This window comes from Hirsutella rhossiliensis, assembly GCF_020360975.1.
Source record: "Hirsutella rhossiliensis strain HR02 chromosome Unknown scaffold00013, whole genome shotgun sequence".
Taxonomy (NCBI): domain Eukaryota; kingdom Fungi; phylum Ascomycota; class Sordariomycetes; order Hypocreales; family Ophiocordycipitaceae; genus Hirsutella; species Hirsutella rhossiliensis.
The window spans coordinates 1,753,544-1,781,214 of NW_025408679.1; the positions used below are offsets into that span (position 1 = coordinate 1,753,544).

Genomic DNA, 27,671 nt, shown 5'->3' on the forward strand with positions numbered 1-27,671 from the left:
CAGCCGGTTTGCTGCTGTTGTAAGTTGACAATGTGCATCGCGGCCTCCTCGCTACACCTGTGGGCCTTCGCCACCTTGCGAATCTCCCTTATAACCTCGAGCCGTAACGAATACCACTGCAATTCATTTTGTCGCCCGGCGCGCCACCGGCTTCCCCATCTACCGTCGAGGTCGGCAATGGCTGGCCCGCCTCGAAGGCCAACCGTCCACTCGCTCCAGAGCGCCTCGACCATTTTACTGCTCGGCATCTGATACCGTGGCGGTGGCTCTGTCTTAACCGTGATCGTATCTGTCGCCGTCGGGCTCGTGGCACGGCTATCAACAATGCTCGACTGAGCCGAGACGAATCGGCTTCCATCTCCTCGTCCTCCTGCCCAACGACATCAACCACGGCCGGGGCCGTGGTGGCAGTGGTGGTCGTCGCGGCCGTAACGGAAGTTGAAACCATTCGAAAAAGGGACGACTGGGCTACCGCAAGACGTTCTTCGGTGGCTCGAAGCTGCTCGCTTAGCTCTGTTTTAAGCTGGATCGTCCTTGCTTCGTTCCGCGCGTCGATGGATTTAAGATAGTCCGCGAGGACCGGCATCGCCTGGACTAGGACTGCAAGCTGGCTTGGACGCTCCTCTTCAGGACGAAGTCCGATAGCTGGTGCGCGAACGGGGCGTAGGCCGGATGCCGGAAGACCGGGTGGTTCCAAACGGGGCTGCCGGGGTATTTCTTCATCAGGACAACGGAATCCTGCAAGACAACCTCCCGTAAATAGAAGATGAGGTTCGTCGAACCCATCGCTGCCAGGTCGTTCTCCTGCTCGGTACCGGGACCGAACCGGCCTCGCCAACTGTCAGCTCGGGCCAGATCATCGAGCAGGACCTCCGGCGGCGTCACGCCGGCACGGCGTATCTCGAAGCATCCGGCCTGCGGCGGGTGCCCGGCCATCGTACGCATGAACTTGCGAGGCAACGAGTTCAGGTAACAGCCGACCATCTGCTCCTGGTTCCAACGACCCGCGCGACGGATCTGGTCTTCGCTAATCCCCTTAGTTCAGCCGTCCTCGCCCCGAGCTGCGGCCGACATGCGTCTTCTTCTGCGACGTGACGCCGGCGTAGGCGAAGGCCTTGACAACCCACTCGCGCTGTGAGTTGTACGAGAAAGCCGCCGTCCGGCCGGATTACCCGGAACACGAGGACCGCCTGCTGAAATCGAAACGGCTCACTACCGAGATCCCAACGATACAAGAGGTAGAACGAGGCCACCCAAGATGCAGATTAGCGGGTTCCTATTCCGATACGCGCCGGCGGTCTCGAGGCGGCCGTGCTGGTTCTGCTTGCCGGCTCGTGTCGTAAAGATGAGCGGCATGCACCGGGTCGAGCCCTCCTGGCAAACTCAAAGGTGAATAGGTCTGAGATCTCTGCAGCCCGACGATCGCCGCCACGGGTGAAAGATAATGGCCAAGAGGAGATCACGAGGTCCGAAAATGACACTCGGGCGATGTGCCGCTGTGGGCCCACAGCTCGTGGCATACTCGTTCGAACTCGGACTCCGAGTAACCATCGAGCAGAGTATCGCGGCCTTTATCGGCATAGTTCTCCCTGTCTCGTTGGGCGTCCCGGCGCTGTAGGGACTTGAGGTACTCTCGTACGTTGTCCTCGCGCGGCGACGGGTGCGTATTCATTCCGAGGGCCTTCTGCGTCCGGTAAAGATCCGTGATTGCGGTGACATAAGTTCGGACCGACCGCCAGGCCAGGCGGGTCTCGTCCTGCGGAGTATCAGTGGCGGCCTTGCGGCTCCTGACCTTCAAGGGCCGACCGGCCACCTCCTCGACGAGAAGAGGAGCTTCTCCTCTGTGACCGTAGCGCCGTCACAGTACTGTTTGTGGCGGCAGAATTGCTCGATTCCTCTTGCTTCGGTGCGTACGCCGAGGTCGTATTGGCCGAGACTCGTGGATCGCAGAGATCGTCTGCGCATTGGCGCGTAGCTCCGCGTCGTTTATCGCGTTCTGCCGGATGCGTTGGTCCACTCGTACGCTCGACGGCTTTGCGCGACTCCCTGCCCCTGCCCCGGCCGCTGCTCCTGCGAGCTTCGGCTTGGGCCTTCGCTGCTTCGTCGATTTGGCGTCCGGGCCATGGGATATATCGTGACGGGAAGACCAAGGCAAGCCTGCAGTGACCACCAGTCCGGGTTGGAGCGGGGTGGCGCGCGCGACGAGAGATGCCTATCTAGCGATCACGATGCGCACCGCCTGGTCGGGTCGCCCGCTAAAATTCCAGTGGACAGGGCGCCGTAGCGAACGTGAATAGCGGCTTCTCCATCGAATCAGCGACGCAATCAGCGGGGGGCACCGATATCTGCGTATATCCACGGCGCGCGCCGTTCGGGTGGGGTGGATATCCGCAGATACGATTGGCCCGCCTGGTCGCTGATTCTCGGATTGCCCCACCCGACCAGATCAGCGGCGCTCAGCAAACCCTCGGATACCAATATCCAACGCGGCCAACGCAGCCCACGAGGCCCACGAAGCCAACGAGGCCAACGAGCCTCACGAAGGTATCCGAGGGTTTGCTGAGCGCCGCTGATCTGGTCGGGTGGGGCAATCCGAGAATCAGCGACCAGGCGGGCCAATCGTATCTGCGGATATCCACCCCACCCGAACGGCGCGCGCCGTGGATATACGCAGATATCGGTGCCCCCCTGATTGCGTCGCTGATTCGATGGAGAAGCCGCTATTCACGTTCGCTACGGCGCCCTGTCCACTGGAATTTTAGCGGGCGACCCGACCAGGCGGTGCGCATCGTGATCGCTAGATAGGCATCTCTCGTCGCCGCGCGCCACCCCGCTCCAACCCGGACTGGTGGTCACTGCAGGCTTGCCTTGGTCTTCCCGTCACGATATATCCCATGGCCCGGACGCCAAATCGACGGAAGGCGAAGACAAAGCGGCCCGCCGAAGCTCGCAGGAGCAGCGGCCGGGCAGGGGCAGGGGCAGGAGTCGCGCAAAGCCGTCGAGCGTACGAGTGGACCAACGCATCCGGCAGAACGCGATAAACGACGCGGAGCTACGCGCCAATGCGCAGACGATCCTCTCTGCGATCCACGAGTCTCGGCAAGGAATACGACCTCGGCGTACGCACCGAAGCAAGAGGAATTCGAGCAATTCTGCCGCCACAAACAGTATTGTGACGGCGCTACGGTCACAGGGGAGAAGCCCCTCCTCTCCCTCGTCGGGGAGGTGGCGGGTCGGCCTTGAAGGTCAGGAGCCGCAAGGCCGCCACTGATACTCCGCAGGACGAGACCCGCCTGGCCTGGCGGTCGGTCCGAACTTATGTCACCGCAATCACGGATCTTTACCGGACGCAGAAGGCCCTCGGAATGAATACGCACCCGTCGCCGCGCGAGGACAACGTACGAGAGTACCTCAAGTCCCTACAGCGCCGGGACGCCCAACGAGACAGGGAGAACTATGCCGATAAAGGCCGCGATACTCTGCTCGATGGTTACTCGGAGTCCGAGTTCGAACGAGTATGCCACGAGCTGTGGGCCCACAGCGGCACATCGCCCGAGTGTCATTTTCGGACCTCGTGGATCTCCTCTTGGCCATTATCTTCTCACCCGTGGCGGCGATCGTCGGGCTGCAGAGATCTCAGACCTATTCACCTTTGAGTTTGCCAGGAGGGCTCGACCCGGTGCATGCCGCTCATCTTTACGACACGAGCCGGCAAGCAGAACCAGCACGGCCGCCTCGAGACCGCCGGCGCGTATCGGAATAGGAACCCGCTAATCTGCATCTTGGGTGGCCTCGTTCTACCTCTTGTATCGTTGGGATCTCGGTAGTGAGCCGTTTCGATTTCAGCAGGCGGTCCTCGTGGTACGACATCCGGCTAATCAAGGGTAACGGCACCGGCCGGACGGCGGCTTTCTCGTACAACTCACAGCGCGAGTGGGTTGTCAAGGCCTTCGCCTACGCCGGCGTCACGTCGCAGAAGAAGACGCATGTCGGCCGCAGCTCGGGGCGAGGACGGCTGAACTAAAGGGATTAGCGAAGACCAGATCCGTCGCGCGGGTCGTTGGAACCAGGAGCAGATGGTCGGCTGTTACCTGAACTCGTTGCCTCGCAAGTTCATGCGTACGATGGCCGGGCACCCGCCGCAGGCCGGATGCTTCGAGATACGCCGTGCCGGCGTGACGCCGCCGGAGGTCCTGCTCGATGATCTGGCCCGAGCTGGACAGTTGGCGAGGCCGGTTCGGTCCCGGTACCGAGCAGGAGAACGACCTGGCAGCGATGGGTTCGACGAACCTCATCTTCTATTTACGGAGGTTGTCTTGCAGGATTCCGTTGTCCTGATGAAGAAATACCCGGCAGCCCCGTTTGGAACCACCCGGTCTTCCGGCATCCGGCCTACGCCCCGTTCGCGCACCAGCTATCGGACTTCGTCCTTGAAGAGGAGCGTCCGCCAGCTTGCAGTCCTAGTCCAGGCGATGCCGGTCCTCGCGGACTATCTTAAATCCATCGACGCGCGGAACGAAGCAAGGACGATCCAGCTTAAAACAGAGCTAAGCGAGCAGCTTCGAGCCACCGAAGAACGTCTTGCGGTAGCCCAGTCGTCCCTTTTTCGAATGGTTTCAACTTCCGTTACGGCCGCGACGACCACCACTGCCACCACGGCCCCGGCCGTGGTTGATGTCGTTGGGCAGGAGGACGAGGAGATGGAAGCCGATTCGTCTCGGCTCAGTCGAGCATTGTTGATAGCCGTGCCACGAGCCCGACGGCGACAGATACGATCACGGTTAAGACAGAGCCACCGCCACGGTATCAGATGTGCCGAGCAGTAAAATGGTCGAGGCGCTCTGGAGCGAGTGGACGGTTGGCCTTCGAGGCGGGCCAGCCATTGCCGACCTCGACGGTAGATGGGGAAGCCGGTGGCGCGCCGGGCGACAAAATGAATTGCAGTGGTATTCGTTACGGCTCGAGGTTATAAGGGAGATTCGCAAGGTGGCGAAGGCCCACAGGTGTAGCGAGGAGGCCGCGATGCACATTGTCAACTTACAACAGCAGCAAACCGGCTGCTCGCTGGACTTATTTTGCAAACAGCCCGAGCCAACAGAAAGGCAAAAGTTGTACAACCAAAGAGGTAGAAATACACTATTTTTGTTTCCTCCCTCGTAATTTGACGAGCTCGTCGAGCCTTGAGAGCCCTTCAAGACGCGGCGTTCCGGGCGGCGGTCGGCCGTCCGGCCGACCGTGGACAAGGGTGGATATTGGAAGCCGCTGAGGGCACGGACGCTAAACTGCGGTGTTGTGGCGCTCAGCCGCTGAATCAGCCACCAAAACCCCGCTGTGGATATCCTATTGGTGGTGCATGGTACATCCTGCTAGAGGGCTATAATGTCCCCGACGCCGCCCACCACCAACTCTCCGCCGCACCTTCGTAGGCCTCTTACCAGCAATAAGGGCGCCGGCGGCGACATGACCATGATGTTCTTTGCCCAGCCCGACTGCCCCGTGAGGTTCGCCCACCAGGACGAGCACCGCGTGAGGGGCCTCAACGCCGAGGCCATTGCCCGCGTCCTCCTACCCGCCCCCTCGTGGCTGCTGGCGCTCGACTACGCTCCCCTCCGGGCGGGGGGAGGTGACAACGATGTCTCCCCCCTCTTCTTTAGCTTAAATCTCTCAATCTACGGCGTGCCGGTCGTCAACTCGGATTGGTCTGAACAGTGGTTCTTTATGTCCGGCCGCGTCCATCCGTACGCCCTCGCCTGGGAGGTCGAGCGCCGCGACGGTCTCGAGGCCGACGTCGGCGAGACTCTCCTCTATACGATGCCCGCCCTCGTCGTCCGCGACCAGGGCTACCAGCCGTAGGCCTCCCCTCTCTCCTCTTTGCGGCCCCGCTGATCTCTTCCCTGAGCGTCCTCCCGCGCTCCTTGGCGCCCGGCGGCCACTTCCCCTCGACGCCTCCTGTTGTCTCCTTTCACGGCGTCGTCGCCGGCTCCGCAACAAGAACGACGCTTTCCAAGGCACAAATGAAGTGTATGATTGTAGATACTGTACTGATTGTTCGGTGACTGGTTGACTGTTGGCCAGACTCGCAGCCTTCGGCTGATTGTACGCCTTGCACCACATCCCTGAAGTGCAAGGTGTGACGCAGTATTTTACGGTATTGAACAATTTTGCCCACTAGCTCTCGACTCTCTCCAGCCAGGAGTTGCCCAGGAAATCCACCTATAATCACTGCGCGAGACGTAACATCTGCTCCGCGACAGGAAAAACGTCCTTGGTCTTGATGGGTACGCGGTGTTCACCCTGCCACTCGATGATAGTATATGAGCCGGGAATACAGTACCGTTTGGCCAGATGCCGGTGGAACTCCAGCCCTACATCTTTGAGGCCGTGGACATGGACCGTAGGCAGCTGCAGCTTGTCATGGAGATGTAGCCCTTCCCAGCCAGGAGCGTCGTCTTGCAGCAAGGGCGGTATGGCAGAGGGCTGCAGTGGAGGAACAAGTCCTTGAGGCATCGGAACATCAGGCATGAGCCAGACCAGCCTGCCACGACCTGCTAGTAAAACAGCAAAGCGAAAGTTTGGCCAGTTCATTACGCTGTTTGTTTTCATCTCAGAGCCACCATCAAGCTGTTGACAACGCAGTTGCTGGTTATAGAGGAGGCTGGCTGCGATCCTGGCGCCTTGGCTAAAGCCCAGAACCCCAACAACCTCGCCAGTTGCGCCGAGATGGTTGTCGGCAATGGTGGCGGTGTTGATGGAGTTCTGGATTAACATAGAAGCTTCGGCGGCATAGAAGTCCTGATCTTCAGTCTCGTCCACCGGCCGGAGCCAGCCGCGAAACGGGCCGCAATTGCTATACACGGCAGTGACGTCGGGACCTGGTCTTGCAGGGAAAGGAGCTTCTGCGAAGACAAAACGGAATTCGCTGCCGAGGTGGTACTTGAAAGCACGGCATTGCATTCGAAAGATGCGAGCGTTGGTGCCACCACCGTGGAGACATAGAATACGCGGAAAGTGGAGGGATGAGTCGCTGCCTTCGGACCCAAGCGCCATTGTGACGGAATGGTGGAATTCAGAGGAAGAGTAGAATTATGGTTTCGTAACGATTGAGGGTTTCGCGAAGCACGTCTCGCGAAGAGAGCAGGGCAGAGGGCATAATATTTTAGGGTGCATGTGTGTTCATTCCTCCTTTCTGTCCTGCTTCTTCCTCTGTGCTCCATCTTCTTCCTTGCGGACTTACTAATGCATAGGCACCCCCTCTCCGCGTCAGCTTGCCACGTCCTCCCAGTTTCACCTGTCTCTCCCTACACCTTCAGCTGGCTATCAGGCTTCAGGACCAAGTCTTAGACCCTTCTTCTCGACAGCACGTCTGAGATCTTGAGCTTTGGGTGACCATGAGGGGTATACAGCTAAGGGTCCTGTTAGGGCTAGTCAGAAGTTTGCAGAGAGATTTGAGACAGCATAAGGCAGCCACATAGGCTGTAGGGAGACTGTATATACGAGGCTCAGAAAGCCTATGCAAAGGGGGAGGCTGGGGAACGGAGCCCAGCCCCCTAGTACTTGTACTTACGAAAAGGGGATATAAATAGAGTACTTGGGGGGACTAAAATCCGTCCCGATTCCCGCGCATGTCAAGTCATATGCGCGGGAATCGGGACGGATTTTAGTCCCCCCAAGTAGCGAGATCGTCCACCTTTGCAAGCAACATAAGATCGAGCTTTTCCCCCTACCGCCACATCTTACACATCTACTTCAGCCTCTCGATGTAGGCGTGTTCCGCTCATATAAGCACTGGCACCAGCAAGTCTTATACCGTGAGGTTGCAGATGGAGCCACTGACTTTAAGAAGACTGACTTCCTATTCCACCTTCAAGAGATCCGGAACCGCACGTTCAAAAAGGCTACAATTTTAGGGGGTGGTTATCCGTACAACACATTTTGGTAAATGTACAAGAGAAAGTGGAGTAAACGTGGCTTGGGTGTACCTAATACATGGCCAAAGGTCGTAGGCATGCAGGCATAGCACTTACACAAGGCCACACAGGCAGAGGTTGCAAGGCCATAACAGCCAGACGTTGTGAAGCCTGCAGAGTGTTGCAAGGCTATACAAGAAGAGGGCACACAAGCAGAGGCCATACAAATCAGGCGGCTTGCAGCCTCACAAGGCTATAGCCTGCCTGCTGCCATGTCGTATTGCGCGAGTAGTCGGGTGATGCGCACGTACTAAGTACCTTCTATACATTTGACTGTGGCGTACTGTGGCGTATAGAGCCAGCCAATAGAAAAAGGTGGCGCCACGTCTGCCCCGCCTTTTGTTGTACATTTACCAAAATGTGTTGTACGGATAACCACCCCCCAATTTTATCCGCTTGGGAGAAATGTGGTCTCTTTCCACATAATCCCAGCGCTGACTTCAATTCAAGTAAGTCAAGGTTGAGGGTGTAACTTGATTACTTGAAATGAAATCGCCTGTCAACTTGATTAACTTGAATTGAATTGATATACTTGATATACTTGATATCTGAGGTCAGGTCACATTCAGGCATAGGTATCAACATGCCTCTCGTCGCGAACTAAAGTCTTGAGGGGGAAAAATTGACGGGGTGAAACCCTCCCCGTGCGATGCTCCACTTTATTTGGAGCACTAAAATTCGCCCCACCTAAGTGGGATGCGACACGCCTAGACCCCCGATCTGCGCCGAGACACATTGTCTGCAAAAGCAAAAACACGCGCGATTTGCGACTTCTGCTGCGCCCCAAGGATAAGGTTACCACCTGCGACTGGTGCGATGGCTGGAAGCCTTCATCACATACCCTACAGCTTGAGTCGATAAACCTGGAAAAATCTCATTTCAAGTACTCGGGGGGTTGACTAAGGGACTTAGGCCCCCCTCTCCGCGACTTTTCCCGGTCGCTTATCTTTTCCTCGGTCGCCGGCGCCCCCCCTCCCAGAGGGAGATGCGGGACGAATTTTAGTCCCCCCTAGTACGAAGGCTGCGATCAAAAGAAACTACTCGTGCCCGCCCCCACTTTTTCGGATTTCGCTTCGACTCACCCAACTTTAAATCCGAAAAAGTGGGGGCGGGCACGAGTAGAGTAACGAAACATGCACGGACGAATTTCGAAACATGCACGGAGACTTAAACCCCATTTGGAAGAGGGACCCGCCCACCACAATTTGGCGCGCGCCTGGCCGCCTCGTCGCGCCCGCCCTATTACTCGACTATGTACGTGTTGGTGGAACGTTACACATCGGAATAAGAAGGGGGTCATACACGAAGGTTCAAGATGCATGTTCTATATCTAAAGGGGCAGTCTGAAGAGACTATTTATACAGGAGGTCTTAGGGACTTCTGGGGACCTCCTGAGTAATGGGCTCTACCCACGCATACGTGGCTGTGCCCACGCATAAAATGGGTTGCCTTCCTTACTCAGGAAGTCCTCATGCGTTCCTGCTACATGGGCCAGGAATCCCTTCTCCGGGTCCCTCCCTAACAGGGCTACCCTGGTCCACCGACAGTAACTATTACGAAGAAAGAGGGGAAAGCTACTACATAAATGCGTGCGGGCCTGAGCCCGATTTTCAAGTCGTACGTACAGGGATTCCTAAGAAAAAGCAATCCCCTGCCGACACAATACTGTATTAACTCACTAAATTGAGCCGGTCTCAACGTCTGGGAAAGAGGGGCCCTGCATGTCTCAGCGCCACTAAATTTGTATACGCTACGTACCTAGCTGTCCCCGCCCGAGCCATCCTTAGTCGGCTCGACGCATTTTCGCCCCATTTCCTATGCCTACATTCTAGCCTCTTTACCTTGGCCCCATTTTTGAAGCTTTTGAAGCCGGCGTTCGCGATGCCTCCCGCAGAGCTAGATCGCAATGTTCGGAACTGACCGGTAAAAACACATGTAAGATCACGTGCATCATCACGTGCAGAACCCGGGTACACCCGGCAGCCAATTTCCTCTTGCTTAGGGAGGAACGAGGCCTCCAACGAGTCCTCAAACACACACGTCATCACATCAATACAACCTCTTTTTGCGGCTTCACACAAGCTGCTGCATCAAGCATTAATCCATCGTGCCATACCCATCTATTTCCTCATTAGGCCTGAGCCGCAGAACCACCATTCTGACAACAGCTAGGTACGTAGCGTATACAAATTTAGTGGCGCTGAGACCGGCTCAATTTAGTGAGTTAATACGGTAGACTTTGCCTGTCGGAATTTCTCGCGAAGGAGAGAGCAAAAGTGGGCATAGAAGTGGATAAGGGACTTTTCGAAGGTCGAGTATCATATGATCAGATGGTATGCGAGAATGCATGTGTTGATTGCTCTCTCCCCGTTCAAGCAGCCCCTTTATATCCCTCCAAGCTTCTCCCAAGTTGATATCCCGTTTTCAGGTATAGTATACATTCTATCAGGAAGAGGGCACTTCTTGCCACTTACTGAAGGCCACGTAAGCCATCTACGTCAGCAACATCAGCTCCATCTCCCCGTTCGAATAGCTCTTCTAGCTATGAAATCGATAGTTCAGTCTCTCGAGGTCCCCGAGCCAGTAATAGTTATGCCGGACTCCTCAAAGGGTCCCCGTTCGAATAGGAGATCCTCCGGACCCCTCAGTGGTCTAGGAAGAAGAAACAACAGTCTGCAGACTTCCCTTCTTACCTGGTTTCAAGCTGTATTACCTAGAGAGACCTAGAGACCTCAACTCGTTCGGACCTTCTTCTCGACAGAATTTTCTTCCTACGCTCCTGGCCCTACTACATCCTCTTTCTTCACTAGTATCATATCTCACTATTCTACGACCATGTCAGACATATCTCAACCACATGCACAGTACGACACCCAAAATGAAGTGATGTGGTTCATCTCTGTCCAAAAGGAACCCTCCTGGGATCAGGACCGCTTCCAGCACGAATACCATAATGTTCACGCCAACCTCGCCCGCGTTGGTCACCAGCACAGTGGTCTACCACTCAACTATGTCCAATTTGGCGCCATGGATCTTCAAGACCCCAACAACCTCTGCGGCGACATGGACGACGATCCGTGGGACTTTCTTTCGTGTCTGTACTGGCCAAGCACAAGTGTCGTCTGGAGGAGCTTCCAGGACCCGGTGTACCACGAGTCGGCTGGCAAGCACATCTTCTGCCGCCAAGACCAAAAGGGCATCCTGGCCAAGAGAGTTGGAGCATTGGGCGTTGCGACAGAGAGGTTTGCTGAGCAGGGAAATTTCGCGATCCATGTTTTCCACCGCAGAGCCACGGCGGGCGACAAGGTCAGCGCGGCCTGGGTGGAGGAGCGGATGAAGCTCGCGGAACGCTGGAGCAAGACGAGAAGGGTCTTGTAAGGCAATACAGCGTGTGGACGGATGTCATGCCTGAAGATACAGATGCTTTCTTCAAGGGTACGCAGTTTACTGGGGGCTCGTGGCGCCAGTATAGGGCGGTTGAACGGTTCGTATTGTTGGATCGAGATGAGGCGGCGAAGTTTTGGGAGGAGAATCGGGGGCTGGTTGTTGATGGCCCTGGCTCGACTAACGTTATAGGAGGCTTGACATCTGTTGTGATTTAATTCGGGGTGGACTACAGAGTATCACGCGATCAGATATTGTCTTCTATCTCTCCCTCCCCGGTTGCCTCCTTTCCCGTCCAAGCAGCCCCTTTTATATCCCTCCAAGCTTCTCCCAAGTTGATATCCCGTTTTCAGGTATAGTATACATTCTATCAGGAAGAGGGCACTTCTTGCCACTTAGTGAAGGCCACGTAAGTCATCTACGTCAGCAACATCAGCTCCATCTCCCCGATCGAATAGCTCTTCTAGCTATGAGATCGATAGTTCAGTCTCTCGAGGTCCCCGAGCCAGTAATAGTTATGCCGGACTCCTCAAAGGGTCCCCGTTCGAATAGGAGATCCTCCGGACCCCTCAGTGGTCTAGGAAGAAGAAACAACAGTCTGCAGACTTCCCTTCTTACCTGGTTTCAAGCTGTATTACCTAGAGAGACCTAGAGACCTCAACTCGTTCGGACCGTCTTCTCGACAGCAAAAGACGTGCTAGGCTAGAGAAGACTAGATACATAGAATATCCCGAGTACCTGGACTAAGGACCGTGTGTAGCACCTAACCACTCCATCTAGCAATTCTGAGGCTCTGAGGCCGGTCGGAAATTCGGGGCCCTTCCCCCGTCAGCGGGTTCCAGGCACGGCAGTTAAGCCGTAATAGTAGTCAGTCTTTGGCCGAGGCCGGGTGACTGAGAAAGCCCACGAAGTCATGGGCCGGCCGCAAGCCCCTCGAGGAGGGCCTACGGGGCAGAAAGAAAAGAAAAGAAAAGGAAGCAGAGAGTGTAGCAATGTTAATCGGGGTTCGCCCCGATGGCGATTGTCTTCTCCGCAGGAGCGTTCGATCCAGGACCACTTCGTGGTCATGACAGTCGGCGAAGTCCCCGTGCCTGCTCCTCGTAGCAAGCAGGTGGTGGAGGTGTTGTCGATTGGTGCAGCCCGGGGACACCCGGGTGAGGCCTTGAGCTCTAGGCTCTTGTAGCTCCTCGGGGCCCCCGCGGCCCACCAGTCCAGAGGAAGTCGTGGCCGCTGGGCGGCAGAAAGGGCCGCAAGGCGGCAAGATCGGAGCCGCGAGACGGCAGAAGGAGGCAGAGCCGCAAGGCGGCAGAAGGCGAGGCCAGCCAGTAAAGGCGGCAGAGGGTGCGAGGCAGCGCGAGGCGTGCCAGGAAGGGCGAGAAGAAGTCGGGCCGCGAGGCGGCAGAAGAGGTCGGGGCCGCGAGGCGGCAGAAGTCGAGGCCAGCCAGTAAAGGCGGCAGAAGTAGGCGATGCCGCGAGGCGGCAGAAGGCGAGGCAGCGCGAGGCATGCCGTTATTCGAGACCAGCTTCCCAAGAGGAGACGAACTCTCCAAAGTCTGCCTTTTGGTGCTTGCTAGAGCCCCGTTAGGGCTAGAGAGGCAGAAGCATGGTCGGGTGACCTGAAAATAATTATCCACTAACAGGCTGCTAACAGCCCGCAGAAGAGAAGAATTTTTTACAGGGGAGAGTTGCCAGCTTGGCTGGTAGTAGTAGTAGTAGTAGTATTGATTACCGTCTGGGACATCCCTATAAGGGCAAAAGACGTGCTAGGCTAGGTATAGTACAAGATGAGGGTGCTCGCCGGAAACCCGTCGCGCCTTCCTTACTTCTACCCTATCTAGCAATTCTTGGACTCTGTGGCCGCTCGGATTCTCAGGTCCCTTCCCCGTCAGCGGGTTCCGGCACGGCGGTAAAGCCGTAATATTAGTCAGTCTTCGGTCAGAGCCGGGTGACTGAGAAAGCCCACGCAGTCAGCTGGGCCGTAGGCCCACGGGAGCCTACGGGCAGAAAACATAGAAAGAGCCAGCTTGGCTGGTGAAGGCTTGCCGGAATCCAGAAAAGTGGGACGGGCACGAGTACCTAGTCCGTTCCTCAACTATGCCGACATGAAGCCTGAGAAGTACGCCTCGAGTCCGCGCCATGTGGCGGCATGCTCGCTCTTCAGTGTTGCGGTAAATCCGATGATGCCGTCGGGCCGCGTGACCACCAGAATGCTCTCGCGCTTGGCGGGCCATTCTCCGTCGACGCCGAGCGAGTGGGCGACATCGGCTTCCACGTCGACAAAGACCACCGTGTTCGCGGGGGCATTGGATATGAGCTTACGGAACCCGGACGGAACCACAACGCGGATGGCAAACAGTAACTTGACGGGACGCGGGCGCATGTCGGCGTCCCCATTGTCGGTGCCTTGCGCCAGCTCTACCGGCGACAGAACGATATTGTCCGTCCCGCACGGCAGCAAGCGTAGCGCGGCCGAGAGCGATGCCAGCGACGCAGCCAGCGCAATATCGGTCGGAGCAGCGAACACGAACATGCCGAAGAAGGCGTCGGAGCCTGCAAGCAGCTGCAAGCTGGTGCGCCGCCAGGATAGTGCGTCGCGAAGCGTCCCGTACGGCAGCCGTCGACCGACCTGCACCATCTCGTTCATGCTGGGAATGCGCGGCGTGCCCGACACTGTGCTCGCAGCAATGAGCGGCGACCCGGCGGAATAACGATACATCAGGTCGGAATTCTCCAGCTGGCGCCGGTTTATCCACGACTTTGGGATAAGCGGCAGTGAATACGCGCGGATCCGCAGCGAGAGCCACGACGCGTTCCAGTTCTGTCGAGTTAGCGCTCCCGAGTATCCGATGATATGTTCAGCGATCGGGCGGCGCTCCGTCGCGAAGGACTGGGCAAGCACAGCGTGATCGCCGACGCCGTGACAGAGCAGCGCCAGTTTCCACGCGAGGTTGTGGGCGTCCTGCAGACCCGTGTTCATGCCACGGCCACCCATTGGCGAATGGCAGTGCGCTGCGTCACCAGCGATAAACACACGCCCGTGCCCATCGTTGTATCGCTCGGCCATGCGCTCGTGGATCACGTACGTGGTGACCCGGTCGACCTGTTTGAACCGGATAGAGAACTGCGGCTCGACGCGTGCTCTGACCATGTTGAGAAGCTCCTCAGCTTCAATCGGCGCGCCGTCGGGAACCAAGCCGTCGATCCTGACAGTGACGCGATGCTTGCCGTTACCAAGAGGGACAATCATCAACGCCCCGACGTTATTCCAAACGATGCTGGGTTCTGACATGTGCGGTATGCTTGTCTCGACGGCTACGTCGGCGTGTGCATGGCGTATGCCAGTGGATTTGCCAAGGAACTTCCAGCCCATCTGCTTGCGGACTGTGCTGTGCGTGCCGTCGCAGCCGACGAGAAACTTGGCCCGGACGGTGAGCTCTTCATCACCGGCTTCCTTTGTGGGCTCGGACGTGCTGGCCCTTGACTGCGCGAACCACTTGTACACTTTGCATTGGCCTTTCGTAACAGCGTTGCAGTAACGCCCGAGTCATTAACGGAAAACGACAGCAGCTCGGTGCTGCGCTCAACAGACACGCCGCCAACGCGCTGCAACTCTGTGGTCATGACCTGCTCGAATACAGGCTGGATAAGCACTCCAGCATAATTGAACTTGGAAGGCAGGGCACTGAAACGGTTCTGCATGCGAATGCGGCCAAACCCGATCATATTGAAATGGGATGCGCGTGTCATAAATGGACGAAATACGGGAAGGAGACCAGTCTGTTCGAATATCTCCTGCGTCCGCGGCGTAAAGGCAACAGCGCGGGTGTGGGGCGATATTTCGGGGCTTCGGTCGATGATGCGGCATGGGACGCCGAGTCGGCGTAGGTTATATGCAAGATGGAGTCCGGTTGGGCCGGCGCCCACAATGAGGATATCTGTGTGCTCCATGTCAGAAACGAGGGTTTCTGTCACCTTCCTACGCAACAGAGAGCCAGTCATAGGATTGCCTAAATAGGCAATTGTAGAGAGGTTCAATTGATTGATGATCATAAAGATGATGGAAGATTTAAGGGAAATGTCCGAGTACAAATAGGACTACTCTTCAAAGGGTAGAAAGCTGTGGGCCTACTAGGGGGCCTAAAAGTGGGCCTCCGACCCTGTGTGGAAAGGAAGTCGGCCCCCCCTAGTACGAATAGGAGGATTGCTATTTGTACTGTAGGGAATTGCTATTTATACAGTAGCCCACCTTTTTGGCGCCCTGCCGCGCCCGCCACCAAATTTGCAGGGCGCGCGCATGGCGCAAGGGAGGCCTGTCGCAATGTATCGTAGGGTGGCGCACCGCGAAGCGGCTAACCCGCTTTACACGCCCCTCCGCCACATGCAGCTTCCATGAAGGCAAAAGAACGGTTTATGGGGGCCACACTAAGGGCACGATGCTTCCCGCCTAAGGGCACGATGTTTAGTCCTATTTAGGCAAGTGCGCCGACGGGCGCGACAGCTGTACATAGCTGTACAGCAAGTTTACTACTACAACATAAGTCACACAGTCTGCAGGGTCTGCACGCGCCGCCACAACGCGACCGCGTCTCACGATACCTAGCTACCTCTGCAAAATCGGGGCGGTGGAATCGGATGAGTGCACTTGTGGGCAGTCTGCAGAAACAGTGGAGCATTTCCTCTTTCGATGCAGAAGATGGACGGTACAACGAGAGACCATGCTGCGATATGCGCGCGGAAAGGTGGGAGACTTGTCTTTCTTCCTAGGAGGCAAGGCAGAGTCAGACGACGACAAGTGGCAACCTGATATTGGGGCTGTGCGTGCGACGATACAGTTCGCATTGGCGACAAAACGCTTCAGTATGGACCGTTAACGGGCCATGTACTGATCAAGAACAACCATACTAACACAACAGCCTTCAACTTGGCAGATCGCGCTTCAGTCGCTGAAGGTAGGACGCTGAACACTTGGAGAAACTGACCTTCAAGCAGGCCTGTCATGTCACAGCGAACGAGGCTGGAAACAGATGGAAAGAAGCGTTGGGCTTTAGGTGAGAAGAAACCATGTACTCGGGAGCCAATGCAATGCAATGCAATTTATTCCGCCCGGAGGGACCAACCCTAGAGGGCCGCGACACTCAGCTATTTACAGATCCTCCACTTTCGACTGCAGGAGCCAATGCAATGCAATGCAATTTATTCCGCCCGGAGGGACCAACCCTAGAGGGCCGCGACACTAAGCTATTTACAGATCCTCCACTTTCGACTGCAACACCCAGAAGCCCCACATTTTGCTCCTATCCGTACATTTCAGCCTCGTTCGCTGTTGACAGGCCTGCTTGAAGGCCCATTTCTCCAAGTGTTCAGCATCCTATTCTCAGCAGCTGAAGCCCGGTCTGTCAATGAGAGGCTGTATGGTGCTAGTACTGTGCACCCTGGTTTGCCAGTACTGTCATCGTTGGTCCGTGTCTAGTCTCCCGGTTGCCATCGCGAATTTGATCGTAGCGCGTACTGCTGGTAGGTTCGGCTTCCATTTGTCGCCATCGGACATCGACTTCCTCCTAGGAAGAAAGACAGATTTCCCATCTTGGTTCGATTGCATTTCATCATGCTTTCTCTTTCAGAGATCCATGCCTTACATCGAAAGAGGAAGTGCTCCACTGTCTCGATTGCTTGACCACAGCCACATAGGTCGCTTTCTGCCGCCTGTATTCCAAGTATTGATTCATATTCAAGAATATGTCGTAGAGGCGGGCAGCGTGTCTACCTACATAGACCCTCTACCTTGCATCCCCTTCGATCCTTATCCGCTCCATATACGGGGCACAGCCGGTTCGCAAGTCAATACCAGTTTGCTCCTTAAGCCTCCCTCAACGGCCAACTTGTAGGCTTCGTCCTCGACGGTCACCTACAAGATCCCGTCCTCTAAGGCGACCGACACGCGCGTCCGTCCTCTCGAGCCATACAGAAAGTGTCGTAGCTGCAGTCCGCCCACCCAGTCTTCCGTCGCTTCCATTGTATGCTGCGCCCCGCAGATTGTCAATCTGTTTCGCGCTGCCTTGCAAGATCTCTCTGGCAAGGCCGACCGTGTCTCGCAGGAGTTTGTCCATCTGCGTCCTTTCTGTAACCGGAACAGCCGAGCGACGCAGAGTTCAGTCTCCTACTAACCAAAGTGCCTTGTCGTTCTCCGTGTGGTTGAAAGCGCGCTATGCGTCTTGTCGTTTCCTCGAGCTCAATGTGCTTTTCTGTCATTCGCTTCATGTTCCCTGTCGGTTCTGTCGTTCGTCTGCTGCAATTTCGCTTTCCAGTCGTTTCCCCAACGCGGCGCTTTCTCCTTCCAGCGGCGCAGCCCAAGGCACCCCAAGGGTGTCCTAGTCCACAACCCGTTTGTTCATCTCGTGTAGGCTCGATGTCGCGGTCGTGGGTCGGATGGTTTTTAAAGTGTTCCCTTGTGGCTTGTGGGCGGTAGGGCTTGGGAGCCCTAACCCGTCCCGTAGCCCAAACCAGCGGACAAATGCTGATCGGTTGTGACTCTTCTTGGCTCTGCGAATACCCGACGGCAACAGTATTCGCAGATTTCCAGCCAGCACCGCGTGGAGGTGAGAGTCGTCGCTGGCCCTGCAGGAGCCAATGCAGGCGCGGACCCCCGCGCCTTTAAAGTCGGCGCGGACGTCCGCGCCTGTTATGTAAGCCTGGCAGGCCATTTGGGCCGCCGCCAACTGCGCTCGCAGTCGGCCTCACCGATACAGCATGCTTGCTGCATACATATAGCTTCAATTAATTGCAAAGGAGGATATTCCTTGGGGTTCGAACCCATAGCCTTCCCTATTTGGTAGATTGACGTGACGCAAAGGGCGCCGCTGTTGCGTGGCAAGGGAGGGTGCGCGGGAAGTTCACCGCCAAAAAATTGGCCAGCTACAGTGCTACACGCCGGTGCATGTCGGTGATCTCACGATCTGCCTCACATTTTCGCATCGCCGGCATCATCACCACTTATATATGTGAATAAAATGCCTGCTGTTCCTCTGAGTCTCTCTCGCAGTCAGCCCATATACCTGCAGTACCTCTTTCTCGTGAGAAAGGCTGCACCTGAATTTCCTCGGCCACCCGGGCATCTAATCGCTCTTCTTCTGCCTTATCCCAATCAAGGTATGCCATCATCTCTACCTTGGTCCATTGCCTCGAGCCGCAGCTCCTTGACATTTGCTTCCAGTCGAGGCACCAGTCATATTCAGTCTTGCTGTAGCGCAATGGCAAGCCCATTGCCTTTCGGTATGCCTGGTTGGTCCAATGCTCCTAATAGTGTGGCCAGTGCGTTTGGACCCCTCAAACTGCTCATTCAGTGCGTGTGACTTGGCCGCACTACACTACCAGTGTGCCTGAGATGTTCAAACTGAACTATTAGTCTGTTCGTCACGGCCAAACTGAACTACAGTGCAAACTGTGGTCTACACTATTAGTGTGAACATATAGTCTGACATTTGGCATTGCACCCGTCGCACCTGCAAGGTTGCCTTCAAGTTTTCCAGCGCCCTCACCGAATTGCCTGCCTTACCTGCAGCTTTCCTCGCCTCTTTCCTGAATCAGAGGCTCAGACCCGGTACCGGTGGCTTCCGGATCGATATAGCGACACTGGAATCCATAATTAGACAATCTTCATCTGACGAAACAGAAATCTTACCTCGGATGGGAGTATCAGAGCGCTCCGGTCCCAGGATCGTAGGCATTCCAAGAGATTTAAAGTTTCAATGTTCATAGATCCTCGCTGGTCGGTTACCGAAAGTTTGGCTTTGGAGAAGAGCCGCTCTGTCTCAGTAGACATAGGCGCAATCGATAGAAGGTCAATGGCCATCAAAGATAAGTTAGGAACCGTCGCCGCTGCGCTGACTCTAACCACCATTTCAACGGATCCGATACCATCACCACAGGCTCGCGGCAATACACTTCGTACTCGTCGTCATCCATGTTGAAAATCGTAGCCTTTGCTCTTTCATCCACATTTTGTACCCATTTGGTCGTCTTGCACTTGGCTCTTGTGCGGAAGCTGGTCGAAGAACAGGGCAGGGAGTGGTAGATTTGTATGCCTCCTCCAGAGCTCCCCTACCCGAGCTTTAGCTCTCTCAATCCATTCATTCTTGTCGTCCCAAGTCTTCTCCATATATGCCCACTTGAGGAAGGATTTAATACCGTCGCTGCTGAATAGACTGGCGAATCTTCCGTCAATTCGTAGTAGTCGGCTAATTTGGCCCATGTCGTCTCCATCATTGTAGCCAAGTGGGGGATGGTAGTGGCCTCCTTGGCCGCTTCAATGTGATGCAAGAGATAGTCCATGGTTGGCAGAACGTCAGAGATGGAATTGCCGGTGCCTTCGTTGGCCATTGTAGCGTCGTGAAAAGGTTCGAGAAATTTGTGAATTTCAGCCAGAGTAACCCAGTCAGAGGAAGTCAGAGCATCGTCTTGCAGGGCAGGCTCTTGAGCACAAAATATGGTGATGCCTTGACGGACTTTTGTTCTAAGGGCCCACTCAACCATGCTATGCCACGAATTCCAACGAGTGTCATTGTCGCGCCGTAGCCGTAGACCGTCAGTGAGACCAGTGAATGTCTGAAGTCGCTGGGGAGTCCAGGTGATGTTGTCAGAACGAGGCCACCTAAAGTGGACACAACACTAAAGGGACAGGCAGCAGCATTACAGGTGACCCCTGGTAGGCAGCAGCATTACAGGTGACCCCTGGTAGGCAGCAGCATTACAGGTGAACCCTAGGGGTTCATAGCGCCGACAGTACCCTCTGTTATATGTGCCCAGAGGACCTACGCCTCTGGACCTTGGGGGGGGGGAATACACGGTTTTTTTGGGGTCATCATTGTGATCACTATTGTGATCACTATTGTGACTATCGTGATTATCGCTCGACAGCCCCATTACGGTCCTCTGACCGTTCTGACAGATGTAGACCACGATATTATGCAATTTGCCTATCGCCCCTCGCTTTCTCCATTGCTTAACTTCGTCGTCGGACGGTCCGTGGTAGGAATCTGCTGTGGGTGGTCGCTTTCCTATGAGGAACTCCATCACGGCCAGGTTAATGATGTGGCCGAAACAGCGAAGTCGGTGAGGAAGAGGATCGTAGAAAACTTCGAACTCGTGCTCCAAGTCGTCGGAGACTTTGTCGATCATGGTATTCATGTTGGTGGCATTATCCATCATAAAGTATCCAACTTTTGTCGCTATTCCATATTCTCGTATGAACTCCATGATGGCTTCTGCCATGTTCTCGCCGCTGTGCTGTCCTTCCAATTCTTTTATCCTCACCACCAGGGACTGCAGACCATGATCTTCGGTAACGAATTGAACTGTAAACCCTATTACGCCCAAACAATTCGGCGATGTCCAATTGTCTGGAACAATGTGGATTGACGAGAGAGCATTCTGCAGAGCTCGCTTTACAAACTCCTTTTTGTTGTCGTAGCCCCATTGTAAGTCATTTTTAACCGTGTCGCCGGACCTCGGAGGAGATCATCGGCGGCCGGACGGATATACCGGATAAAGTCGCGAAAGGCCGGCTGCTCAACATGAGCAAATGAGAGGCTGCAGGCTACTGTATAACGGCAGTACAGTTCGCGGAGAGTCGCTTGGTCTAGGGCATCTACCTCTGCGGTCGCCTTGCGTTTCTTGGTGGAGACCAAAGTTCCATTGGCCAGGAATGCGGTGATGTCTCCGAGGCGACTTTGCGTCACTTCCCGCCTGGTCTCCTGCCGCCCAGAAATAATGATATTGTGCTCCTTTCGCAAATGATTGACGATGGCGGACGACCCACCACAGTAATTGTATTTCTTCGCTCTTTTCTTGTCGAAGCAGGGCTGGCAATGCCACCATTTCGTTCCATTGGAATCAACCCAAGCTGCCGGAATACTCCTACCTTCTTCTCTTCGACAATACTGCCAAATAGGAGACGTCTTTCGGCGGTAGACGCTAAGGACAGGCGAAGAGGATGGTGCCGGTGACGGGGAAGCCGCTGTCCCACCAGGGTGGTTTTCCATACATGGAAAGGCCTGCAATCGATAATCGGTATCGGCCCCACATTTATTGCAAGTATTGCAATACACCTTTCCATACTTGGTCCGTGCACGACGACAAAATGTCACTGAAGACACCTTCGACAAGATGGACAAATTCACACCATATGGTGAATTAAAAATACGAAGTAATTGATTGAGCTCAATGATAATGTCAAAAAGAGAGGGTAGGCAAATCTTACGTGTTTTGTTCCAAGACGAGGAGGAAATCAGACGGGAATTTGCACGAATTCTCACGCCACGGTCACGCCACCGCCCCTTCCCTCTTCAAGACATTGTTCTTCACCCAATGCTTCAACCAATTCTCCTTTTCAATTTGGTCCGCATCCAATTGTGCCCTTTCCCAGGAGATCGTACGACGAGCCCCTGAAAACACCCGTTCCGGCTCGTCGCTCATCGCTGGCATTGATAGGATGTCTATTGCCATTCGTGATAACTTCGGCCGTCGGTTCCTATGTCGCTCTTGAAGCCACCATGATAAAGCAGTTGTTGGCGCAATCTCATATGGATCACCTGAGATGTAATCTTCATACTCGTCTTGACTTGTAGGTCGAGCACAATTCTGCAGATTTCTTGAAATACGATCAAATGCATCAAGGCCATTGTCTTCTTCTTCGTCCAGTACATGATACGAAATTGTACCGTCGTTTGTATTTCGGTAAGAGTAGCAAAGGTCTTTGACCCGTTTGAAAGCAGTTTTATGCCACTTCTTCTAATTTGAGTGGATGTACGTCGTGCGATAGCTTGGATGAAGGACCAAAGAAGCGGCGTAATAGGGCGAATTCTCTTTATTGATAATTTCTTGGTCAAGGTAGCCTTTGAAGACACGGCCCAGATCCCACGCTTGCCCGTAGAGTTGATCAAATCCTTCGATGATGGACGGTTGAAGAGGAGATAAATTCTCTGCGACGTTGATGACATACTTTCTTGCCCTCAGGGTGTTTTCGAAAGCTGGCGGTGACAGAAGTACTGTAGGGATCATTCTGGGGACAATAAAGATAATATATGAGGCGGTTCCTGCCTTTGAACTCCGCTTCCCCTAACCCTTTTACTACCGGTACATTACTGCCAGATGAGCATGTTTTCATGATCCAAAAGCAGGTTTTCTCTTGTCTTGGGAGATATAGACGCGAATGAATCCGAAGCAATGGATTCAGAATCGAAGAAACATAACTAACACAGGCTCAGAATCCATTGTCGCCAGGTGATAATGGTATGCTGTGGGTTGGTGGTGAGGCTGATTTTGTGGATGTGCGGATTTGTAGCGGGGGTTCCAGGCCCACAGCCCCTGTAGGTAGCCCCCTGTAGGAACCCTTGTTAGTGGCGTGGTTCAGCCAATAGTATGGAAATACATGGATCCATATCCATACCTATTCCATGCCATTCATGGAAAGTGTGGGTAGGCACCTGCGGCAGCTGCTGCAATGAGACGGTACTAGGGTTAACCTGTGATGTTGTATTCGTCTTGATTCTCTATCTAAGGAGGCAGAGGCCAGCGTGGAGAAAGGGGGCACGCTGCCCTCAGCCGCACACGTGACCGTACGGGTCACGTGCCAACCATGGTTGGTCACACCACTAGATAGATACATTCCTACACAGGCAACTCTTCTTTTGCTGTGAGAAGCACAGCAACACCTTGAACAGGTCTAAAGGATAGTAGCGTTAAGGCCGTGAAGGAATGTGCCGTGAGGGGCGTGTGTCATTATTGCCAAAAGTGGGTCCGACGTCTTGTTCTTAGCTGTAGATATCTGGGAAGAAGTGAAGGGTCTTCCTGATAGGAGCAATCATTTGATCATAGGTATAAGGAGCGGTTAGGAACGTTGTACGTATCCTTCGACTCGAATTGTCAGACTATTGGTATCGATGAAGCGTTCCAGGGCTCGGTTTGGTGATGCTTTCGTCATTGCATCTGCTGGGTTGTCTGCGCCGTTGATCCAACGAATATCTGTTATCTCTCTCTCGTATGACTGGCGAAGGGCCATGATATCAATCATCAATCGTTTTTCCTTCGTCGTACCGAGCTTGACTAGGCATTCGTAGAGAGAGTACGAATCCGTACAGACGATGAGAGGGATAGGAGGAAGGTTGAGTCGTTCCGTAATTATCTTCATAGTCATCGCAAGGAGATGCCTATGTCGAATCCGTTGGCCATACCGTAGATCTCTGATGCTAGGACGCTACGGGTAACACGTTTGCACTTTGTTGAACTCCAGTGTACGATGTTACCACTAATCTCGAACTGTTTTTCTTTGTGGTTTGTCTCGTTAACGAGGGCAATGACGAATCCTAGTTGGGAGGATAAGTCCTTGTTGTTTGCGAAAGAACCATCGGTGAAAACCATCAGCTTTGCAGTAGCTAGATCAATTGGTTTGTACGTGAGGCCACGTAGTTGGTGATCCATTTGCCATTGCAGTCGCTTGTTCAAAATTGCGTAATCTTTATCCTCAGGGGTCTGTACTTGGGCGGCGACTGAAACATCGAAAGAAGCTTCCGGTTGAGCAATTGAAGCAATGTATGAGGCTCGCGCTCGTTCCTCAACGTAGCGCTGGTGACGATCAATTGCTTTAGGGTCAATGGTGGTCATTTTGCTGCTTGTCCCTTCTGTTGAAGTAAAGGGATCCTTTCTTAAGGGGTTATTATTCAGCAACGTCAGTCTTGCACCATTAAAGTCAACCGTTGTTCCGTATGTGATGTCAGTCTTGGGCTTGGAACGAAATTCTGCCTTTGTAGCTCTTCTTCTTCACGGGTAGAAAAGTTGTTCGTTCCAAGGATGAGGGTGTCATCAGTTTGCATTCCAACAATACCGAGCGTGTCAGGGCCAGTATTCGAAATCAGTAGGCAGGAGTCATAGGTGGAGGTAGACATATCCAGCTTTTCGAGGTGATGCTGCTGATATGTGCGGAACCAATGGACTCCGGCTTCTGCGATACCGTACAGGGGCTTAATAACACGAATAATTGTTCCGTTAGGTATTTGCCTTGTAGTTCCGTGGGCAAATACGTAAGAATGGTCCGGAAAGCTTGGTCTGGGATTGCGGGTATGCCTGAGTGATATCACGGAGGGAGAGGGTTATGCCGTAGTTTTGAAGAAGTCCCGGGGCAATAGCGAGGATGAGTCTCTGGCTAACGCGTTGAATTGTCGGAGATTGCGTCAGGAGGGTGGTCTTCTCAAAGTCGTTATGTCCTTGAATAACAAGTCGAGACTTTTCGTAGGGCTTAGTGTTGATTCCTTTGACTTCACGAACCATTCGAGAGCGAAAGATTCTATAGTTTCCATGACTCATTTGATCGTATCGTTCAAATTGGAATACACCGCGGCCAACGAGGTCAGTAATCTCTTTGTTATCGGATTCTTCGAAGGGGTCACCAGGAGAGGTGATTATGCCATCAGACCGTAGCTTGAGGAAAGAGTTTGTGCTTCTTCCTCTTTTGGGGTCAAGAAGCTTTGGTCTACGGTTTGGGCCATCATGATAAAATCTTTTGGTTTGTTTTTTGATCCTGGGGGGGGTCCTCTCTTGGGGGGGGGGGGGGGTTCGGGTCGGGCAGGCAGGTCCGTTAGGGTCTTAACGGGGTCTTGAGCCGGTTGTTCATTAAGATCTGAACGAATGCCTGAGGGGTCTGTGTCGTGTGTAGGGTCGGAAAGAGTGGTATCATCACGCAGATACGGTTGTACAAGGGTCGATCGAAAGACTTGGGGCCGTTGACTGTGTCAATGGTGATGTTATGGGTATCAATCGATGCAATCTTGAAGGGTCCTTGCCAACCGTCTTTCTCTCCAAACGCGAACTTCACTTTGCAGCGGGAGGGATAGCACTTCTGTCGTGCTCGGGCCGTTGCGTGCATGGAGGGCATCCTTAACTCGTCTTTCTGCCGAGAGTTGGCGGAGCATTTTCATCGCTTTCTGCATAGCTTCCGATCTTTTGAGGGTAGAAGCGGAAGGGGGCGAGTCTGTAGATACGCGAGGTATGCGCCGAAAACAAGCAACGTAGGCACAAGACCGTCAGGTCCTGCCGTATCATTGATTGCTTTAACAGCCATTTGAAGGACTGTTTCGGCGGAAGTGGTGTGGCCAATCTCAGCATGGAGGATGTTAAAGGCGCGTCGGAGGGTGCGTGATAGCGTTCAATCTTTCCAATGGACCAATGCGTCTCAACAGGTACTTGAGAGCATTTGATTCCCATAATCTTTGCTTCGTTCCGGAATTCGAGAGAAGCAAAGTTAGTTCCTGCATCATGACGGAGGGTATCAGGAGGTCCAAGATACGTGTCGATCCAGAGGGTCCGGAGGGTCTCCCATGTATCTTTAGCTGACATTGACGGTAAAAATCTGGCTCCTTGGAAAGCAGTAGCTGAGTCCACAACGTGTAGAACAGGGCGTTGTGGTGTTCCTAGGTGCATCACATCAACGATGATTTCGTAGTTGAACTCTTGATCATCGTTAAGGGTGAACTTGAAGCGGCGTGGGGCTTGTGAGTGCATTTGACAGTGGTGACAGAACTTAGAGATAGTCTCTAATGTGTCTATCGAGACGTCACTGTGCCCGGCTTGCTTCAAGAGGTGATGGAGCCTAGGGACTGCTGGGTGTCCAAAGCGTCGGTGAAGTGTACGAATCTCTGTTTCCGTAAGAAACGAGATGGACTCTTCATCTTTCGTAAGGAAGAACCAGGGATGTCCCCATTTGCGTACGACTGGAATGCTTGTAGGGCGATTAGTACAATGATTAGTACAATTGATGGTATCTGTGATGTTGTTGAAATAGATACCAAGTCGATCCATATCAGCAAGGCAGAGCAAAAGGAGTTGGGGTTTGAAGGACGTGGAACGTGATCCTTCCGAGGGTGTTTTTAGGGCAACTGTGCCAAGGAGTTAATCGTGTCGCCGTTGCCAAATTTGATGGAGGCCTGGCCGGATGTAGAGCTGTCGAGAGCTACAGAAGGATCTTCTCGTTGTAGGGCGATGTACTGAGAATATCCTGCTGTGGAGAATGTTGCTGCACCTGTGTCGATCATGATACCTTGGAATCTATCCCTGAATAGCGATCTTCAATAATAAATTGCGAGGCTGGAACAACGGTTTGATCCGTCTGATAGACGTCTTCTCCTGTGATCAAATGATTGAATGCCTGTTGACAGAGCATTTGGCTTGCTTGCCATTGTTCCGGGTGATCGTTGGTGCTATTGTCATGTTCTTCCCATGTATCTTCAGTGTCATCAAAGCTGCTCATCTCATGACCTTCGTAGTCTAGAATATAGCCTCCGATGTCCGTGAGTTGTACACCTATGAAGTGACATTGAGTGATATGTTGGTCCTTGGCCTTTGTCGTTCATCCGTAGAGTGTTTAGTTGACCAACAGCCTTCTTGTCCACAAACAAAACACTTCTTCGTCCAGTTTCGGTTACTGTAGCTATGATTGTAGTTACTACGGCTTTGAGGCCGGTAGTTTCCACGGTTGTAGCTTTGTCTGTATCCGCGGCTGGGTCGTTGACCTGAATATCCGTATCTACCTCGAGAGCGGTTGTTATTGTATCGACGGTCGAGGTAGTACTGATGGTGTGGATCGTTATGATCAAATGATCCAGCAAAGTCAAGGGAAATTGAGAAGTTGTTATGAGGGCAAGATGGGTTTCAACGGATGCACGAAGATCTGCAAGAAGGTGCTCGACGTTATCGGCGGGTTTGAAAGAGCGTATTGGAGTTCGGGTACTCCACGGCATGCTTTCATAAGCGTTGTACGCAGTAGAAGGTCTCCTGCGTACTCCCTGCCAAGGGCTCGTTGGCAGAGCTGAAGCTTATCAAAGAGGATTTGAAGCACTTCGTGGGGGGTCTTCGAAGCATCTTGGGCACGGATGGAGTTGAAGGTTATTGTTGTCCAGTCAGTATGGTAGTGGACATGGTTGACTTCCGTGTCAAAGTGTTGTTTGAAGATATCATACGCTTGTCGGAACGTCGTAGCCCATGTGATCTTATCAAGATAGAATCTTTGGGCTCTTCCATCAAGGATCCGGGGAAAGAGTGCGTGAAATTGTGATGGTTTCACTGGGATATGAGAGCAGTTGCTTAAGAAGAGGCGGAGCTTATCATCAAGGAGATCGTACGGCTCTCCTGTGTAGTTCCGATCTTTGTTCCAGGTCTTCATAAACTTCTGCTGGATGTCGCTATCGACGATAGCGTTCGGGATGTTATCCGGGGGGAGTTTCATGTATTCTCCAAAGGTTGCAGGGCCGGATAAGTGTTCGGGGATGGAGTTGG

The 27,671-nt window shown here is 54.0% G+C and overlaps 6 protein-coding genes across 6 annotated transcripts; 2 read left to right on the forward strand and 4 right to left on the reverse strand.

Moving 5' to 3' along the window:
• Window positions 1-594: 594 nt before the first annotated feature.
• Window positions 595-1,965, reverse strand: HRG_09730 (centromere DNA-binding protein complex CBF3 subunit; the record flags this gene model as incomplete). The annotated part of the gene is made up of 4 exons (XM_044868201.1): window positions 595-1,027; window positions 1,214-1,374; window positions 1,523-1,756; window positions 1,807-1,965. 4 exons carry the CDS (start codon window positions 1,963-1,965, stop codon window positions 595-597), a joined length of 987 nt encoding a protein of 328 aa, XP_044716782.1.
• A 1,097-nt stretch (window positions 1,966-3,062) lies between these two features.
• HRG_09731 (centromere DNA-binding protein complex CBF3 subunit) lies at window positions 3,063-4,498 on the forward strand (the record flags this gene model as incomplete). The annotated part of the gene is made up of 5 exons (XM_044868202.1): window positions 3,063-3,119; window positions 3,282-3,515; window positions 3,666-3,826; window positions 4,034-4,279; window positions 4,357-4,498. The coding sequence occupies 5 exons, from the start codon at window positions 3,063-3,065 to the stop codon at window positions 4,496-4,498; spliced, it is 840 nt and encodes a 279-aa protein (XP_044716783.1).
• A 1,721-nt stretch (window positions 4,499-6,219) lies between these two features.
• On the reverse strand, window positions 6,220-7,047 carry HRG_09732 (serine hydrolase (FSH1) domain-containing protein; the record flags this gene model as incomplete). The annotated part of the gene is made up of 2 exons (XM_044868203.1): window positions 6,220-6,497; window positions 6,546-7,047. 2 exons carry the CDS (start codon window positions 7,045-7,047, stop codon window positions 6,220-6,222), a joined length of 780 nt encoding a protein of 259 aa, XP_044716784.1.
• A 3,755-nt stretch (window positions 7,048-10,802) lies between these two features.
• On the forward strand, window positions 10,803-11,345 carry HRG_09733 (uncharacterized protein; the record flags this gene model as incomplete). Its single annotated transcript, XM_044868204.1, has 1 exon — window positions 10,803-11,345. The coding sequence occupies one exon, from the start codon at window positions 10,803-10,805 to the stop codon at window positions 11,343-11,345; it is 543 nt and encodes a 180-aa protein (XP_044716785.1).
• Window positions 11,346-13,443: 2,098 nt separating this feature from the next.
• Window positions 13,444-15,299, reverse strand: HRG_09734 (FAD binding domain-containing protein; the record flags this gene model as incomplete). The annotated part of the gene is made up of 4 exons (XM_044868205.1): window positions 13,444-13,616; window positions 13,671-13,996; window positions 14,048-14,827; window positions 14,875-15,299. 4 exons carry the CDS (start codon window positions 15,297-15,299, stop codon window positions 13,444-13,446), a joined length of 1,704 nt encoding a protein of 567 aa, XP_044716786.1.
• Window positions 15,300-23,537: 8,238 nt separating this feature from the next.
• On the reverse strand, window positions 23,538-24,008 carry HRG_09735 (polyprotein; the record flags this gene model as incomplete). The annotated part of the gene is made up of 1 exon (XM_044868206.1): window positions 23,538-24,008. One exon carries the CDS (start codon window positions 24,006-24,008, stop codon window positions 23,538-23,540), a length of 471 nt encoding a protein of 156 aa, XP_044716787.1.
• Between the last annotated feature and the right edge of the window lie 3,663 nt (window positions 24,009-27,671).